Below are 20,863 nucleotides of genomic sequence, written 5' to 3'. Positions count from 1 at the left end.
TCCCCAGGGGGGCGGAGCCGGCATTGTGAGGACAGGAGTAGCCTGAGCACTTTGTTGACAAGCTTCGGTCCTTCCTGGGCCAGGTGCAGGCTGAGTCATCAGTCGCTCCCCAGGAGGGCGGAGCCAGCATTGTGGAGGCAGAGCACAGCCTGATGCATCATTCAGGGGGAACTCCCACCACCCACTAAGGTGTCATCTGGCTATTCACTACCTGTCAACTCCCAGCCCTGTCACTCACACACACCAGACAGTCAGATCCACATCCAAGCAGAGGCGGGCTGAAATGGTTAGGCAAGCAAATGCTAACTTTCTAAAAGTAGCATTTGCAACCACAGGATATTAAAATAAACTTTACTAAAAGAAGTATTTTATTATTCTGAGTTCAGGCATACTAAACATTAATTTCTACCATGTTCCCTGAGCCTGCTGGGATTATAGAGTGTAATAATTCCAGCAGCCCATCTGGCCTAGAAGGGAACCGGTAGCCTTACAATAGTGAAAAACGAATTTGGCAGTAATTCACTATTAGAACATGCCACACACATCAGGGCATGTTCTACCTTACACTTACAATGCACCCTGCCCTCAGGCCTACCATAGGGGTGACTAATATGAAGTTAAGGGAAGGTTTAGGGGCTGGCAAGTGTGTGCACTTGCCCAGCCAGCATGACAGTACCAGACTGCACGCAGGTTCTGCAATGGCAGACCCTAGACACATTTTAAGGCTGCTTCTGTGGGTGGCGCAACCAGCGCTGCAGGCCCACTAGCAGTATTGGCATTCACAAGCCCTAGCACTCCTAGTGCACTTTACTAGGGACTAACAGTAAATCCAATGAACCAATCATGGACATCAATCACAGGTACACTTTACAGTAGGGAGCACTTGCACTGCGGCACGGGTTGGCCGTGGCGCAGTGCCCTGAGTAGCAGACACCAGCAAAACATTTGAGGCACAACAGCAAAAAGTGGAAGGGAAACTCACGCCAAGGTGCCAGGTCTAACACGTGTCCCCTCCAGCTGAAATGTGGGGGGAACTACCCTTCCCCAGGGAGTTCCTCATCACTAAGGCGGAAAAATCTGGACAGACCATCAGCGTTGGCATGATCTGTGCCAGGGCGGTGTTCCACCGTGAAGTCCATACCCTGTAGGGAGATGGACCACCTCAACAGTTTTGGGTTCTCACCCCTCATTTGCATCAACCATCTGAGGGGCCTGTGGTCTGTCTGAACCCGGAAGTGAGACCCAAACAAGTAGGGTCTTAGCTTCTTCAGCGCCCAGACCACAGCAAATGCTTCTCGCTCTATTGCACTCCACCTACTTTCCCGTGGAAGTAACCTCCTACTGATGAAGGCTGCGGGTTGGTCCCAGCCCTCCTCGGTCATCTGTGAGAGAACAGCCCCTACACCATGCTCTGAAGCGTCTGTTTGCACTATGAATTCCTTGGAGAAATCAGGAGCCAGGAGCACGGGCGCCGTGCACATGGCAGTCTTCAGGGTGTCAAAAGCCTTCTGACAGATGTCAGTCCAAATCACATTCCTGGGCTGCTTCTTAGAAGTCAGCTCTGTCAAGGGGGTCACAATAGTGCCATAGCCCTTGACAAACCTCCTGTAATACCCAGTGAGCCCCAGGAAGGCTCTCACTGCAGTCTGGGTCTTGGGGGGTTCCCAAGCCAGGATGGTTGCAATTTTGGGTTGCAAGGGTGCCACCTTGCCACTCCCCACTTGGTGTCCCAAGTACACCACCGAACCCTGCCCAATCTGGCACTTGCTTGCCTTGATTGTGAGGCCTGCCTTGCGCAGCGCCATCAACACTTCCCAGAGGTGCCGCAGGTGTTCTGGCCAGGTACCACTGAACACTGCGATGTCATCCAGGTAGGCGGCACTGAACTCATCCAGCCCAACCAACACCTGGTTGACCAACCTCTGAAAGGTGGCAGGGGCATTCTCCATCCCAAATGGCATAACCCGGAACTGGAAATGCCCATCTGGTGTGGAGAATGCGGACCTCTCCTTTGCCCCATCGGTCAAGGAAATCTGCCAGTACCCAGACGTTAAATCAAACGTGCTGAGGAACCGGGCAGCCCCTAGCCGATCAATGAGCTCATCAGCTCTGGGGATAGGGTGCGCGTCAGTCTTGGTGACTGAATTGAGTCCTCTGTAGTCCACACAGAACCGGAGTTCAGGTGTGGCTCCCGGCGCAGCAGCCTTTGGGACCAAGACCACGGGGCTGGACCAAGGACTGCTGGAAGACTCAACCACCCTAAGAGCAAGCATCTTGGAGACCTCCTCCTTGATGCAGGCCCTGACCCTGTCAGTCACTCTGTAAGCTTTATGCTTCACAGGTAAGCTGTCTCCTGTGTCCACATCATGGACGCACCAATCTGTGACACTAGGAACCAGGGAGAACAGATCTGGAAACTGCCCCAGCAATTTGCGGCAGTCTTCCTGTTGCTCAGGGGTCAGGGTGGGTGAGAGGTTAACTCCATCCACTGACCCATCTTTCTCACAGGCCACTAAGAGGTCAGGAAGAGGCTCAGACTCCTCTTCCATTCCATCATCAGTGGCCAACAGCATGCCCACTTCGGACCTTTTCAAGTGGGGCTTGAGGCGGTTAACATGGAGGACCCGCAAAGGGTTCCTGGGCGTCTTCATGTCCACCAAGTATGTCACTGAGCTCTTGCGCTCCACAACCTCAAATGGGCCTGTCCACTTATCCTGAAGGGCACAGGGTTCCACTGGGGCCAAGACATACACCTCCTGTCCAGGCTGAAGCTCTACCAGAGTGGCATTCTGGTCGTACCACCGCTTCATCTCCTCCTGGCTAGCTTCCAGATTTGCCTCAGCAAGTTGTCTGAAGCGCCTGGTTTGGTTTCTGAAGGCCAGCATGTAGCTATATACATTCTGGGGAGGTTTCCTGGGAGATTGCTCCCAGCCTTCCTTTACCAAACTCAGTGGTCCTCTCACGGGGTGACCATACAGTAGTTCAAAGGGGCTGAACCCTAGGGACTTCTGTGGCACCTCGCGGTATGCAAAGAGCAGGCATGGCAAGAGGACGTCCCACTTACGCCTCATTGGACCTTCTAGGCCCATGATCATGCCCTTCAGGGTTCGGTTGAATCTCTCAACCAACCCGTTTCCTTGGGGATGGTAAGGTGTGGTGAACTTGTAGGTTACACCACACTCTTGCCAAAGGGACTTCATATACTTGGATATAAAGTTGGTCCCCCTGTCGCTCACCACCTCTAGAGGGAACCCCACTCTGCAGAAAATTCCCATCAGTGCACGCCCCACCACGGGGGCCGTCACTGTCCTCAGAGGGATGGCTTCAGGGTACCGGGTGGCATGATCTACCAAGACCAGGATGAACCTGTTGCCCATGGCTGTCTTGGGATCCAGAGGCCCAACAATGTCAATACCCACTTGTTGGAATGGAGTACTGACCACAGGGAAGGGTTGGAGGGGAGCCTTGTTCTTCCCTCCGCTCTTCCCACTTGCCTGGCAAGTTGGACAGGTCCTTCAATGAGCATCTGAGCTCTTGTGCTATTGGGGCCAGTAGAAGTGGGTGACAAGCCTGTCATAGGTCTTGTCCATCCCCAAATGTCCTGCTAAAGGCACATCATGAGCCAGTCCCAGTAGGAAGGCTCTGAACTTCTGGGGTACCACCAGCACACGGGCTGACCCAGGTTCAGCAGCCTTAGGCTCTGAATACAGGAGGTCATTCTCCCAGTACACATAATGTGTTTTGGCCTGAACACCATTGGCCTGGTCTGCAGCCTGCTGCCGCATACCCATGAGAGAAGGGCATTCGTTCTGCTCCCTGCAGAATTCCTCCCTGGAGGGGCCACCTTCTTGCTGCCAATGGGTCAGCTCAGGCAGGTCCCCCAGTTCGGCAATCTGTTCCCCAGTAGGCTCCAGGGCATCCCCCTCAAGGTCTGCTTCCTCCTGGACCGTGGGAACTTCAGGGGCCGGTTTCCCACGCACCCTGCGCCTTCTCCCTAAGGCCGGTTCCTGGGCCTCTCCTTCAGGCACCAGGACCTCTTGATCACCCCTACTGGCTGCCATTGACCGGGTGGTCACGCACGCCCAGTCAGGTAGACCCACCATCTTCAGGTGAGTCGTCTTCTCCACCTTTTCCCAAGGGGAGTCCTCCAAGTCGTTCCCTAGCAAACAGTCAACAGGCATGGCTTTCCTCACACAGACCTGCAGAGTACCAGAGACCCCCCCCCACTCGAAGGGAACTTGAGCCATTGGACATTGGCTCTCAGAGTTGTCAGCATTGACAACCCTACAGTAGGCATGGGGTACAACCTGCTCTTGAGACACCAGGTGATGCCTCACTGCAGTCACACTGGCTCCTGTGTCTCTAAGAGCCTCAGCTTTCCTACCATTGATGGTAACCACCTGCCCATATTTTTTAGTGTTAGAGGGCAGGTAGTTTGTAGGGACCATCTCACTGTCTCCTAGCGAGACTAGGGTCATCTGAACAGGATCTCCACCCCCCGGGACCATCACTTCTTCTCCTAAGTGAACACTGGTCACTTGCCGGGGCGGAGCACCAGTGGGTGCTGGTTTTCCAAACAGGCGACACTTGGGGTCACTGGCTATGTGCCCCGGGTCACCACATTTGAAACAATTGAAGGGCCCCTTTGGAACAGGTCTACCTGTCGGGGCCCCATTCTGCTTTGGGGGTGGGGGAGGCTGAGAACCTTTCTGCTGGTCCCCTTGGGGATTACTTTGGGGGCCTTTTTGGAACCCTTTCTGTTTTCCCTTGTCCCCCCCACTCTTCTGCTGGGGACCCTGCCCACCCTTGGCGGAGTCTCCCACTGGACCCTTGTGGACCCTGGTGCTGAGCCAGCGGTCCGCCTCCTCAGCAAGCTTCCTCGGGTTGGACAGCTTGCTATCAATCAGGTGCTGGCGTAACTCAGGAAAACATTGTTCAGACAAGTGCTCCCATGCAATTAAATCAAAGAGACCTTGAAAATCATTCACTTTGTTACCCTTCACCCAACCATCCAGTGCTCTGCAAAAAAAAGTCACAAACTCCACATACGTATTCCCAGGCCGCTTATTACACCCCCTAAACTTCTGCCTATACATTTCAGGGGTAAGCCCATACCTGGTCATTAAAGCTTCTTTCATATGGGGATAGGATCTCTGGTCTTCAGTGGGCAAATCTAGCAGGGTGTCCCGCCCTTCGCTAAGGAACCTTCCCCATAACCCCGCTCCCCAATCCTTGTCAGGGACCCGGTGGGAAAACATGGCTACCTCATATGCCCTAAACCACTGTCCTATGTCATCCCCCTTAAAGAACTCTTTAACTACATCTTTGGGGATGTGCACTCTTGACTCTACCTGCACCGGCGTTGCGCTGCCACCAGAGGGAGGATGATCCAAGGTTTTCTCTTTTAGACTCATCTCCCTCATTTTCACATCATACTCCAATTGGAGTTTTCTCTCTTCCAGAGCCATTCTTTTGCTTTCAAGCTCCATTTGGCCCTTTAAATTCAATTCTGCCAGTTTTATCTCATGATCCCTGGTTGCCTGTCTGTCGGCCAGCTCCTCTGGCGACAGGCCTCTGCCAAAGCTAAGAACGCTGTCTGGTTTTTCCAGACTCACAGGATCCACAGGTGCATCCTGATCCTCAGGTGCCTTCCTAGATTCCATCCAGGCCTTCAGGGCTTTGTAGAACTCGGGTTTGTTCTTGCACCCTGCGTGTGGAACCTTGAGTTTCCTGCAAAAAAAACTCAGCTGCTTCTTTGTGTAGTCATCCAGCTTTGATGCATCCCATTCTAGCTCCTGTGCACCAGAGGCTCTTCTTTAGCAAAATTGAGAACCAAAAAGTCTGTGGCTAAGTTACTGGACTGTAATCACTATGCAATGGTCAGTAGCTAAGGTAAAACACTGCAAATGTAAATTCGCGAATCCTCACCGCTGCGTCCAATGTAGGAAGGGGGAGTCTCTAGTTGGCGCAGTGCAGCACTGGCGACAAGCAGGGACTCTCCCTTCCTCGTCAGGGCTGAGGGTTACCTTCAAGACAACCTCTGCTTACCCTCTAGGTAGTGTGGCTTAAGCAGTCTTAGGCTAATCTCTGGGGCATATAGGGTTAAACATTTGCAATATCATACCATCACAACCAACCCACCACACAATGACACCAAACTGTATTTGTAAAAATATATGTTCTTTATATAAATTTCAAGCAGGCTTGTAAATACAGTCTTGGTTCACTTTAGACTTTCAATAGCGGTTCCAGTTTACTTAGTTTCAAGTTGCCACAGTTCTTTCTTAGCAATAAGCAATCTTTTGGGCCTTCTGCCCAGGTTCAACAAGGTTCAGTGTCTTGTAGCGCCTCAATGCGCGTTCCGCTCTCTCCGCTCGCTTCAGAGAGGAGATCGGGCCCGGCCGGCCAAAGCTCACGCTTCCCGCGTGGGCCTCGCGGACCAGGAGCAGTGCGAGCCTCGGTTTCAGGGGCGGCTCGCGCTGTGAAGCAGGCAGCGCGGTGCGAGCTCGGGTCGTAGGACGCTCGCACCGCAAGGACAAAGAACACAGTACCTTGGATTTCTCGCAGATCTTGGAGCGGACGGCTGTCCGTGGAGCTGTCCCACGTCGCGTTGTCTTCCTGGAGGGTGCGGCGGCCTGCGAGTCTCAGCGCAGGTCCCAGGGCACCCGGGATGACGGTGCAGATGCGGGGCAGGATTCTCCGGGGTCAGGTTCGCTCACACTGAAGGGGGAAGCTGCAGGCAGGCGGGGCTGAGGGGGGTGCACTCCACGGAGCGCGGGGCACAATTCAGGCACGGCTCAGCAGCGAGTCACTTCCAGCTGCGGGGGCCAGGGGGTCTCAGCGCCCAAGTCACGAGGGGCACAATCTTGGCAGTGCCGGTCTTTGCGGAGCAGCCTGTACCTCGGGGGTCACACAGGCGGCGATGCTCAGACCGGGCAGGTCCTCCCTTTCCTTTGCAAGGGCGGCTCAGCGCGGACAGTCACGGCGCTCGAACCAGCGTGGGGCTGATCCTTACTTTGCGGCTGGCACACGAACAGGCCACAGTCACGGTGGTCGGGGAAGGGGCACAGCTGCACAAATTGTCAGAGAGCGTGGCGGAAGGCACAGCGCTCTCAACTCTCCTTTCCTTGGCGCTGTAGAGACACACAGCACACGCCAGCAGCAGCTTTTCTTCAGAGGGGTAGCGCCCACTGTTCCTGGGGCGCTGGTCAGGGGGCAAGTTCACAGGCAAGCCCTTGGAGATCTTTCAGCAGAGTTTGGCACAAAGTTTCAATAAAGCAAAAGTCTCTTGTAGTCTTTTCTTTCCTCTCCTTTGGCAGCAAGGCACCAGACACAGGCCAGAGACAGCACTCCTCCTTGTAGTCCTTCCAGGTCCTTCTCTTCGGGCAGAGTTTCTTCTGTAGCGCAAACAGGATCTAATTTACAAGGAGCAGGGCTCCTTCTTTTATACCCAGTTTCTTTTGTTCTAGCAAGCCAGGGGGGCCTCTGCATAACTGCTCCAGTCTCTGAGCACTTGTTGTGGGTACTTCTGGCTTCTGCATTCAGTGTGAGGGCAGGCACATCAGCCGCTCCCCAGGTGGGCGGAGCCGGCATTGTGAGGACAGGAGTAGCCTGAGCACTTTGTTGACAAGCTTCGGTCCTTCCTGGGCCAGGTGCAGGCTGAGTCATCAGTCGCTCCCCAGGAGGGCGGAGCCAGCATTGTGGAGGCAGAGCACAGCCTGATGCATCATTCAGGGGGAACTCCCACCACCCACTAAGGTGTCATCTGGCTATTCACTACCTGTCAACTCCCAGCCCTGTCACTCACACACACCAGACAGTCAGATCCACATCCAAGCAGAGGCGGGCTGAAATGGTTAGGCAAGCAAATGCTAACTTTCTAAAAGTAGCATTTGCAACCACAGGATATTAAAATAAACTTTACTAAAAGAAGTATTTTATTATTCTGAGTTCAGGCATACTAAACATTAATTTCTACCATGTTCCCTGAGCCTGCTGGGATTATAGAGTGTAATAATTCCAGCAGCCCATCTGGCCTAGAAGGGAACCGGTAGCCTTACAATAGTGAAAAACGAATTTGGCAGTAATTCACTATTAGAACATGCCACACACATCAGGGCATGTTCTACCTTACACTTACAATGCACCCCGCCCTCAGGCCTACCATAGGGGTGACTAATATGAAGTTAAGGGAAGGTTTAGGGGCTGGCAAGTGTGTGCACTTGCCCAGCCAGCATGACAGTACCAGACTGCACGCAGGTTCTGCAATGGCAGACCCTAGACACATTTTAAGGCTGCTTCTGTGGGTGGCGCAACCAGCGCTGCAGGCCCACTAGCAGTATTGGCATTCACAAGCCCTGGCACTCCTAGTGCACTTTACTAGGGACTAACAGTAAATCCAATGAACCAATCATGGACATCAATCACAGGTACACTTAACAGTAGGGAGCACTTGCACTGCGGCACGGGTTGGCCGTGGCGCAGTGCCCTGAGTAGCAGACACCAGCAAAACATTTGAGGCACAACAGCAAAAAGTGGAAGGGAAACTCACGCCAAGGTGCCAGGTCTAACACTCCCTTTAATACCGAACTAGTTTCCCATAAGAAGACCCCGTTAACCCTATCGAAGGCCTCAGAAGCATCGAGAGTGATGACGCCAGGAAGGGCTGGGTTTATTCTGCCAAATCAAAGGATCCAATTAACAGTGGAGTCAGGTCCTGAATTTGTATTGCAGGGATAAATCTGTCTTCGTTGAATCAACTGACCCACCAGCTTACCTAGCAAGAATTCGACTGAAAATCTTACAGTCACTGTTAAGCAGTGAAAAACGTATAACATAATTATATTCCTTTGGGTCTTTATTTGGAGTTAAAATGAGTACAATTGTTGCCTCATTCCAGGAATCAGCGATTTTTTGCCCATCGACAAGAATAGAATGAAATATTCCCTTTAACGCAGGACATATAATAGTAGTTCACTCCTTATACACCTCCCGTGGTGGCCAGTGCTATTTCTTCATCTATCATGGGTGAATGTAGTTCTCTTAATTGTTCTTGAGTTTGCGACAATGACTCTGTTGGCCTTCCATCATCCCGTGAAGGTTTTCATTTCCCTTATCAGTGTTCAGAATGCAGCTTTTCAGCTCACCTTTGCTGTACAAGGACTATTCACAGAAACCTTAATGGCAGTATTTATGCACCCAATGGAAGGTTTCTTCTATTTGTTTCAGGCATTCCATATTCCCAAAGTAAATTGCGTGAACAACCTGGAATGTCTATCATATGCATTAATAAGAGTTTTATTTAGCTACCAACAGGTTGGTTGGGATCATGTAACCCAGCATATGTTTTCCCAACTATTTGTTATACACCCTCTGAAACCCCATGGCAAAATAGACCCAATGTGAGAGACTGTAAGATTTTCCCTATCTTGTTTTTAATGTTGGGGTTGGACTCGCCATACATGAAGTTCCAGCTTTCGCCAAGACTTTGGAAGAAGTCGCCAACACGAATGTCCTTGCTTTGAGGTGAATCACAGACCAGCTAGAAGCACACAGAACTGTGATCCTGTTAAACTGAATGGCTCTAGATCTTGTCCTGGCAGCCAATGGTGGGTTCTGTGCTCCTTTGGGGACAGAATGTTGCTCCTATATACGTAATACTTATATCAGTGTCCACAAGCAAATACGTAATATTAGGGAAATTGTGAAATAACCACAGAAAATAAACAATGGGTTTAATTTAGACGGTGGTTATCAGACAACTTTCGTAGATTGGGTTTGAAGATAATTGGATTAAACTTGTCTTTTTTGTTGCCCTTGCTTTACCTCAAAAGTCTGTACTTGTGATAATCTACTGTTCCCTAACGATAAAGGCTTATCCCTATCTGTACCACTAACAACTCCTGAAGGCTAAAATGCTGCAGATAGTGACATTGATGATGAAATAAAGAACTGCATTACAGCAAATGAAATGAGTCATGAACTCAGAAGTTTTACGTCAGTAGAATTGCTCCTGGAGTTGCAAAACGGAGGAATTGAGAAACCGCTCGCATGTCCGCGTAACACTAGAGGTGATGCCAAACTTAGGAACAGCCCCCTCCCCCTCTCTGATCTCTCAGAAAAAGAACTTCCTTTTCGAAAAGCACTAATGACATGGTTTTTCAAAATGCTTAACCTTACCCCCTCTGTCATTCTGTGGTGCACTAGCAGCACTGGGATGCCTCGGGTAGCTAGGCGCTATACAAACTCCTTCAGGATTGGAGAGAATGTCCATCTAACCATTGTTGAGCAGGCTGTGCCATGTCTGATGTGTCTCTCGCTCAAGCTTGGCAGCTCTAAGAAAATTCAACTACGCATCTGAACGTTTACATGTCTTGTACCTTTAGTGAAGGTCATTGGAACCTCTCTCACAAGAATGAAGTCCGCCTGCAATATTCTTACAGCTTCGGTTTCTGTCATGTATGTTCTGCCGGCACTGGCATACAAAAATCTAAAAAAACGTCATGTACTTGGGTGTGGGGTCAACATTTGATGCTCACCGGCAATCATGGCTTCGTCGATTTATATTGTGATTCAACGCTTTTCATATTTTCAATTAATAAACATGCCATCAGTTTAGAGTAGGTGTCTTACTGGAGTCTACTTCAACAGTTCAAGACCATTTCTCAGCGTGACAAAGAAGCACTCTCTGGCCAGACGCTACTATCTGTCTCCAGACTGCTCCTATCTGAGCAGACGCCACTCTCTGTCTCCAGACTGCTCCTATCTGAGCAGACACCGCTCTCTGTCTCCAGACTGCTCCTATCTGAGCAGACACCGCTCTCTGTCTCCAGACTGCTCCTATCTGAGCAGACACCGCTCTCTGGCTCAAGACTGCTTCTATCTGAGCAGACACCATTTTCTAAATCCAGACTGCTCCTATCTGGCCAGACACCATTCTCTGTCTCCAGACTGCTTCTATCTGACCAGACGCCACTCTCTGTCTCCAGACTGCTCCTATCAGAGCTGACACCGCTCTCTGGCTCCAGACTGCTCCTGTCTGACCAGACACCACTCTCTAAATCCAGACTGCTCCTATCTGGCCAGACGCAACTCTCTCTCTCTCCAGACTGCTCCTATCTGGGCAGACACCGCTCTCTGGCTCCAGACTGCTCCTATCTGACCAGACACCGCTCTCTGGCTCCAGACTGCTCCTATCTGAGCAGAGGCCACTCTGTCTCCAGAATGTTCCTCCTATCTGAACAGACACCGCTCTCTGTCTAAAGACTGCTCCTATCTGATCAGACACCGCTCTGTGTCTAATGACTGCTCCTATCTGAGCAGACACCACTCTCTGGCTCCAGACTGCTCCTATCTGACCAGACGCCACTCTCTGTCTAAAGACTGCTCCTATCTGAGCAGACGCCACTCTCTCTCTCTCTCTCTCCAGACTGCTCCTATCTGGCCAGACACCACTCTCTAAATCCAGACTGCTCCTACCTGGCCAGACGCCACTCTCTGTCTAAAGACTGCTCCTATCTGAGCAGACACCACTCTCTGGCTCCAGACTGCTCCTATTTGGCCAGACGCCACTCTCTCTCTCTCCAGACTGCTCCTATCTGACCAGACGCCACTCTCTGTCTCCAGACTGCTCCTATCAGAGCTGACACCGCTCTCTGGCTCCAGACTGCTCCTGTCTGACCAGACACCACTCTCTAAATCCAGACTGCTCCTATCTGGCCAGACGCAACTCTCTCTCTCTCCAGACTGCTCCTATCTGGGCAGACACCGCTCTCTGGCTCCAGACTGCTCCTATCTGACCAGACACCGCTCTCTGGCTCCAGATTGCTCCTATCTGAGCAGAGGCCACTCTGTCTCCAGAATGTTCCTCCTATCTGAACAGACACCGCTCTCTGTCTAAAGACTGCTCCTATCTGATCAGACACCGCTCTGTGTCTAATGACTGCTCCTATCTGAGCAGACACCACTCTCTGGCTCCAGACTGCTCCTATCTGACCAGACGCCACTCTCTGTCTAAAGACTGCTCCTATCTGAGCAGACGCCACTCTCTCTCTCTCTCTCTCCAGACTGCTCCTATCTGGCCAGACACCACTCTCTAAATCCAGACTGCTCCTACCTGGCCAGACGCCACTCTCTGTCTAAAGACTGCTCCTATCTGAGCAGACACCACTCTCTGGCTCCAGACTGCTCCTATTTGGCCAGACGCCACTCTCTCTCTCTCCAGACTGCTCCTATCTGACCAGACACCGCTCTCTGGCTCCAGACTGCTCCTATCTGGCCAGACACAGCTCTGACCAGCCGCCACTCTCTGTCCCCAGACTGCTCCTATATGAGCAGACACCAGTCTCTGTCTAAAGACTGCTCCTATCTGAGCAGACGCCACTCTCTCTCTCCAGACTGCTCCTATCTGAGCAGACACAACTCTTTGTCTCCAGACTGCTCCTAGCTGAGCAGACACCACTCTCTGTCTAAAGACTGCTCCTATCTGACCAGACACCACTCTCTGTCTAAAGACTGCTCCTATCTGACCAGACACCACTCTCTGTCTAAAGACTGCTCCTATCTGACCAGACACCACTCTCTGTCTAAAGACTGCTCCTATCTGAGCAGACACCACTCTCTGTCTAAAGACTGCTCCTATCTGAGCAGACACCGCTCTCTGTCTCCAGACTGCTCCTATCTGAGCAGACACCACTCTCTGTCTCCAGACTGTTCCTATCTGAGCAGACGCCGCTCTCTGTCTAAAGACTGCTCCTATCTGACCAGACACCACTCTCTGTCTAAAGACTGCTCCTATCTGAGCAGACACCGCTCTCTGTCTCCAGACTGCTCCTATCTGATCAGACGCCGCTCTCTGTCTCCAGACTGCTCCTATCTGAGCAGACGCCACTCTCTTTCTCCAGACAGCTCCTACCTGAGCAGACGCCACTCTCTGTCTTCAGACTGCTCCTATCTGAGCAGACACCGCTCTCTGTCTCCAGACTGCTCCTATCTGACCAGACACCACTCTCTGTCTCCAGACTGCTCCTAACTGAGCAGACGCCACTCTCTGTCTCCAGACTGTTCCTATCTGAGCAGACGCCGCTCTGTCTCCAGACTGCTCCTATCTGAGCAGACACCACTCTCTGTCTCCAGACTGCTCCTATCTGAGCAGACGCCACTCTCTGTCTCCAGACTGTTCCTATCTGAGCAGATGCCGCTCTCTGTCTCCAGACTGCTCCTATCTGAGCAGACACCGCTCTCTGTCTCCAGACTGCTCCTATCTGAGCAGACACCACTCTCTGTCTCCAGACTGTTCCTATCTGAGCAGACACCGCTCTCTGTCTCCAGACTGCTCCTTTCTGAGCAGACGCCACTCTCTGTCTCCAGACTGCTCCTATCTGAGCAGACACCACTCTCTGTCTAAAGACTGCTCCTAACTGAGCAGACGCCACTCTCTGTCTCCAGACTGTTCCTATCTGAGCAGACGCCGCTCTGTCTCCAGACTGCTCCTATCTGAGCAGACACCACTCTCTGTCTCCAGACTGCTCCTATTTGAGCAGATGCCACTCTCTGTCTCCAGACTGCTCCTATCTGAGCAGACACCACTCTCTGTCTCCAGACTGTTCCTATCTGAGCAGACGCCGCTCTCTGTCTCCAGACTGCTCCTATCTGAGCAGACGCCTCTCTCTGTCTCCAGACTGCTCCTAACTGAGCAGACGCCACTCTCTGTCTCCAGACTGCTCCTATCTGAGCAGACGCCGCTCTCTGTCTCCAGACTGCTCCTATCTGAGCAGACACCACTCTCTGTCTAAGGACTGCTCCTAACTGAGCAGACGCCACTCTCTGTCTCCAGACTGTTCCTATCTGGCCAGACACCGCTCTCTCTCTCCAGACTGCTCCTATCTTAGCAGACACCACTCTCTGTCTCCAGACTGCTCCTATCTGAGCAGACGCCGCTCTGTCTCCAGACTGCTCCTATCTGAGCAGACGCCACTCTCTGTCTCCAGACTGCTCCTATCTGAGCAGACACCACTCTCTGTCTCCAGACTGCTCCTATCTGAGCAGACGCCACTCTCTGTCTCCAGACTGCTCCTATCTGAGCAGACACCACTCTCTGTCTCCAGACTGTTCCTATCTGAGCAGACGCCGCTCTCTGTCTCCAGACTGCTCCTATCTGAGAAGACGCCACTCTCTGTCTCCAGACTGCTCCTATCTGAGCAGTCCTACAGAGTCCACAGCCACCAGGTCTCCACCTGTGGTCACTCCACATAACAAGGTACGAATGGTACAGGAGAAATGGTTCCCTTACCTTAACCAGAGTACATGAGTTTACAAGCTGCTAAAAATCATAAAAATGTTACCAGACATTCAGGTCTAGTCAGTTGAAAAATCTTCTCAAATTAACAGTAATGTGCTTGACCCATGAGCTGGCCTTCAAATGTGTGATCCTAGCTAAATATTTTATTTCACCACTCTGACTTTTTGTTCACTATCACATATGAGAGCAGCTTCAAAGATGCGAGGTCAGCATGTCTGCTCTACAACAAACTATTTTCTTTGATTCAATAGAATAAACTTTTGCTCCCTGTGTAATAAGAATCTAGCCCACCTGTAGGTTACTCACGACCCCTGACTTGCCTTGTAGTTCATCAATAGCAGTGTCATCAGGGCGGTGTGGGACTGTTCTCAGTTCATGTTTAATAACTCTCATGTAAATGTAAATGTACATGTATTTATATAGCGCAAATCACCGACCCGGTATCTAAGCGCTTGCTTAGGGAACCCGTCCTGGTATTCCCCTGTGAGATACCCCGGCAGGGTATCCACAAGGTGAAGCCAGGCATTCCGCCGCGAGGGGCAGTATTGGAGATTAAGCAAGCTATTGCCCAGAGTCGCAGAGTGTGACCCCGTGAGTCGAGGAGGCACCGGAGCGAGAATTGTCGACTCCGTGGAATTTTTGAGCCCGAGACCCGCCGAGGCGGGGAATCGAACCCTGGTCCACGGCCAATCTCAGCTTCCGGGTCTGCCGCCTCTAACCACTGAGCCACGCTTCTCCACAGATTTTATTACATATATTACTAAGCATGATGGGGTAGGGCACGGTCATTCACAGACCGCACATTTTCCACTGAAATGGCCACAAACTCTCCCACTGACATGAAGTTTTACTGATAAACCTATACAGGGTACAAGTGATTACGTGTGGAAATTGGGTGCCAGCAAATATTGATCATGTGCACAGTGAAGTGTTCTGATTTATTTTGACGCAATTACAATCTTTGATTCCATCACACTTCAGATTTACAAACAACTTGTTTTTTTAACAGCTGATATATTTTGAAATATGTGTACAGTTCATTTACAACCTATTTAAATGTTGTGTGTTATAAAAAAATTACATCCGATTGCCTTTTATGTGACGCTCACTGTACCCCAGCATGGTCAGACACTTCACCTTTCAAATCATCTAACTTTGCAGTCAGAGAAAGAAAAGTAAACACACATCTCCAGGATAACTACGCAGCACTCTGTAACAAGATATAAGGTGACATTTAACCTCTGTCTTTGAACGCACAGCTAATATGATAAGATAAAATCGAGATCCAAAAGCATCGAGATCCAAAAGCATCGAGATCCAAAAGCATCATTATTACTCATTCACTCTCTGAATGAACAGAACACCTAATCTTTGCCAGCTCGAGCCAGCAGGCCCAAAAATAGCTCGTCCTGATAAAATCTGACTCGCCATTGCGAGTGGACGGAGTTGATTTTTTTGTGGCCTGGGTTAAGCAATCCTCAGATTTATTTTTATAACCAAACATGTCTTTATTTTAGCTCTCTTTTTTTATAATTACCTATACACCGATGCATGTCAATGGTGAACTAAAGAACTTCTGTTTTTGCCTAAATCCACCTTTTACCTGTTGCCGAATGCTGGCCTGTGCTTGTTTGAAGTCTCCTGCAGACCACAGCCCTGAGCATTTGAATCCCTTTCCTGGAACAGTGTCCATGACGCCAGACCCCAATCCTAAGAAAAGGGGGTGAGTTCAGGTGACATCGAGAGCAGCTCTACGCCTGGAAAGCGCAGGAGGGCACTGGGATTGCGCAAATGTTGTTGCTGTTATCAGTCGGCTATGGCGCTACCACTGGGCCAGTAGAGTATATTACTAATGTGGTGATATCTTTAACTCCGGGATGGGAAAAGGGAAAATTAACAAGTGACTAAACCCAGAAGTACAAGAACTCATTTCAGAGCCATCTCAACCATGCTAAAGGATTATTACAGCTAACAGCACAGTAACAAGGAACAGAGGGGGTGTACTCAAATTCCTATTTAAGTGGCAGGACCAGGCCCTTGCACATCTGAAAGCATCTCCAGAGGGCTGGGGTTTCTCTGTGATGAGGGGGCCACCCTCCCATACTGGAGAACCTGATGCTCAATGTGACAGACATTCCTAGCTTCACTCACCAGGCTGCACGATGAGCAATTTGGCCAAGATCCCGTCCTCGATCCTGAGGTGGAGCAGAGAGCTGGGGTGTCTCAGCTGGACGCATTCACTGGGGGGCCCCGACATGTCCGCCTCCTCTGGGGGCTGGGGCTGCTCCTCTGCAGGAGAAAAATCACAGGAAAACTGTTACCAGCTCAAAGTGTACGAGTACTCTCCATTCAACATCCTAAAGTGTAAGAGAAATGTCCAATCAACATGTCAAAGTGTAAAACTACTGTCCAATCAACATGTCAAAGTGTACAACTACTCTCCAATCAACAGGTCAATGTGTACAACTATGTCCAATCAACAGGTTAAAGTGTACAACTACTGTCCAATGAACAGGTCAAAACGTACAACGACTCTCCAATCAACAGGTCAAAGTGTACAACTACTGTCCAATCAACAGGTTAAAGTGTACAACTACTCTCCAATCACAGGTTAAAGTGTACAACTACTGTCCAATGAACAGGTTAAAGTGTACAACTACTCTCCAATCAACAGGTTAAAGTGTAAAACTACTCTCCAATCAACAGGTTAAAGTGTACAACTACTCTCCAATCAACAGGTTAAAGTGTACAACTATTGTACAATGAACAGGTTTAAGTGTACAACTACTGTCCAAAGAACAGGTTAAAGTGTTCAACTACTCTGCAATCACAGGTTAAAGTGGACAAGTACTCTCCAATCACAGGTTAAAGTGTACAACTACTGTCCAATGAACAGATCAAAGCGTACAACTACTGTCCAATCAACAGGTCAAAGTGTACAACTACTGTCCAATCAACAGGTTAAAGTACACAACTACTCTCCAATCAACAGGTTAAAGTGTACAACTACTCTCCAATCACAGGTTAAAGTGTACAACTACTGTCCAATCAACAGGTCAAAGTGTACAACTACTGTCCAATCAACAGGTCAATGTGTACAACTACTCTCCAATCAACAGGTTAAAGTGTACAACTACTGTCCATTGAACAGGTCAATGTGTACAACTACTCTCCAATCAACAGGTCAAAGTGTACAACTACTGTCCAATCAACAGGTTAAAGTGTACAACTACTGCCCAATGAACAGGTCAAAGCGTACAACTACTGTCCAATCAACAGGTCAAAGTGTACAACTACTGTCCAATCAACAGGGGAAAGTACACAACTACTCTCCAATCAACAGGTTAAAGTGTACAACTACTCTCCAATCACAGGTTAAAGTGTACAATTACTGTCCAATCAACAGGTCAAAGCATACAACTACTGTCCAATCAACAGGTCAAAGTGTACAACTACTCTCCAATCAACAGGTCAAAGTGTACAACTACTCTCCAATCAACAGGTCAAAGTGTACAACTACTGTCCAATCAACAGGTTAAAGTGTACAACTACTGTCCAATCAACAGGTTAAAGTGTACAACTACTCTCCAATCAACAGGTCAAAGTGTGCAACTACTGTACAAAGAACAGGTTAAAGTGTACAACTACTCTCCAATGAACAGGTTAAAGTGAACAACTACTGTCCAATGAACAGATCAAAGTGTACAACTACTGTCCAATCAACAGGTTAAAATGTACAACTACTGTCCAATCAACAGGTCAAAGTGTGCAACTACTGTACAATGAACAGGTTAAAGTGTACAACTACTGTCCAATCAACAGGTTAAAGTGTACAACTACTCTCCAATCAACAGGTCAAAGTGTACAACTACTGTACAATCAACAGGTTAAAGTGTACAACTACTGTCCAATCAACAGGTCAAAGTGTACAACTACTGTCCAATCAACAGGTTAAAGTGTACAACTACTATCCAATGAACAGGTCAAAGTGTACAACTACTGTCCAATCAACAGGTGAAAGTGTACAACTACTCTCCAATCAACAGGTCAAAGTGTACAACTACTGTACAATGAACAGGTTAAAGTGAACAACTACTGTCCAATGAACAGGTCAAAGCGTACAGCTACTCTAAAATCAACAGGTCAAAGTGTACAACTACTGTCCAATCAACAGGTTAAAGTGTACAACTACTCTCCAATCAACAGGTCAAAGTGTACAACTACTGTCCAATGAACAGGTTAAAGTGTACAACTACTGTCCAATGAACAGGTTAAAGTGTACAACCAATCAACAGGTTAAAGTGTGCAACTATTGTCCAATCAACAGGTTAAAGTGTACAACTACTGTCCAATGAACAGGTTAAAGTGTACAACTATTGCCTAATCAACAGGTTAAAGTGTACAACTACTGTCCAATCAACAGATTACATTGTACAATTACTGTCCAATCAACAGGTTAAAGTGTACAACTACTGTCCAATGAACAGGTTAAAGTGCACAACTATTGCCCAATCAACAGGTTAAAGTGTACAATTATTGTCCAATCAACACGTTAAAGTGTACAACTACTCTCCAATCAACAGGTTAAAGTGTACAACTACTGTCCAATCAACAATTTTTTTTGTTTTTTATTTATTTATTTATTATTCCACAGTAAGAGCTTAGAGATAACAATCTCTAAAAAATAAATGTAACACTCAGTAAACTCATATGACATAATTCATAAATATACAAGTAACACTACCCCATTTCCAAATGATCATGAATTACCCCCCAGATCAACATACCAAGTTTACGTTTTTTTGCCTCCTTCAACGCATAAAGACTCCATTCTAGTTTATACAAATTATACAGTTTAGCCCACCAAAATTCAAATGCTGGTGGTTCAGTTTGCAACCAATCAGATGCTATACATAGGCAAGCTGTAGTCAGCGCTACAAATAAAAAATATCTATATTTGTGAAGGGGCATCCCTTTTGCCACTGCTTGTCCAACACCTAACAGCATAAGAGCTGGAGAGATCTTAACAGTGCATCGTGTTGTAGCAGATAAAAACTTTTCAATGTTAAGCAGAAAAAGATGCAATTTAACACAACTGTAAAATATATGTAAACTATCTGCATTATCACTCCCACAGCGAAAACATTTGCCGTCGTAGCGAGTACCCCATTTAAGCATACGATCTGGAGTGTAATATAAACTAAATACAGTTTTAAAAAATTGAGCCTTCAGATTGGCCGACAGGAAGGCTTCCTTGGCAATCAGAATACCATCCTCTATGACCAAGTCTGTTTCACCGAGCCTTGTCTGCCAGTGTACATTATGTTTCTCCAAGTCATCAGGTTTGAATTCTAACAATATTTTATACAAATCACCAATTTTACCCAGCCGACGAATTGCCTCAATTAAAGCATTAGGTACAAAATTAATCTGTTGCCGAATCAAAAAGTCGCGTACTTGGAGATATTTAAAAAACTGAGTGTTGATCAAATTAAATTTCTGAACTAATTCATCAAATGTCAACATGAGCCCTCCTGCTGCAAAAAAATCCCCCGTTTGCTCAATACCCTTAAGGGCCCAATCCCTAGCAATCCTATCCCAAAATATAGAAGGAAGTATTTTATTAGCATTCAGATGTGTATAATATGTCAATTTGCCTAAGCCCATCCGTCTTAATACCTTCCGCCAAACTTTAAATGCTGATTCCAAGACCTTGAATCGAGTTCTTTTGCAGTAACTTCATTCAAGTTCTCTAAATAGACACCTATTGGCCTGATTCCCTATGAGTAGCTGAAATATTGCTGCTGCTGCTGCACTGTCATGTACTGGTTCCCCTGTCAACAATATATGAATTCTTTGTAAGAAGCAGACATAAAAATATAAAATAAAATCTGGAATGGCCCGTCCCTCTCTTTCAACAGGAAGTGTCATCAATCTCATCGCCCGTCGTGGCTTCTCAGGGGTCCAGATAAATTTTGAGCATAAAGCCTGTAATTGCTGCAGGTACGTAAGAGGTATCTCGAGAGGAATAGACCTAAATAAATATAATACTTTTGACAGTATACTCATTTTAATGATATTACCTCTGCCTATTATCGTTAGTTGTAGACAGCCACACCTATCCAATGACTGTTTAATATGTTGCAGTGTATCCGACCAGTTGACATCTACTATTTCTCTCATAGTTGTTTTGATTTTAATACCTAAGTATACAACTTCTGATACTACTCTAGAATCCGAGATTAATATGTTGTTCGTGCATAATTTATTTTATTTATTTATTTGTGGGTTTTTATAGCGCTATGAATAAACTCCCGAAGGAGTATCTCCGCGCTTGTGGTGCTTAGGGTAGGAAGCTTAGAAACGTCCCACATGAGATGTATTTTATGATCAGAGACCTAATAAAGCCGACGGATGAGTTTTTAACATAGGCCAAACAGGAAAGTTTTCAAACATTTCCTAAATTCAAGATGATTCCTACATAGTTTTAGAGAGGGCGGGAGGGAGTTCCAAAAACTAGGACCTATCACAGATAGAGCCCTACCTCCTTGCCTAGTTTTTGTG

General features: G+C 48.3%; 1 protein-coding gene across 1 annotated transcript in view; it reads right to left on the bottom strand.

Annotated features, from left to right (window-relative positions):
* Positions 1-20,863, bottom strand: part of LOC144826180 (uncharacterized) — a 215,762-nt gene that overhangs the window by 46,308 nt on the left and 148,591 nt on the right. The window contains exon 6 of the mRNA XM_078684574.1: positions 16,451-16,588. Within this exon, the coding sequence (XP_078540700.1) occupies positions 16,451-16,588 (138 nt within the window). The remainder of the gene's footprint in view (positions 1-16,450; positions 16,589-20,863) is intronic.

Source organism: Lissotriton helveticus, chromosome 3_2 (genome assembly GCF_964261635.1).
Source record: "Lissotriton helveticus chromosome 3_2, aLisHel1.1, whole genome shotgun sequence".
NCBI classification, from domain to species: domain Eukaryota; kingdom Metazoa; phylum Chordata; class Amphibia; order Caudata; family Salamandridae; genus Lissotriton; species Lissotriton helveticus.
This window is presented reverse-complemented; position numbering and strand designations above follow the sequence as displayed.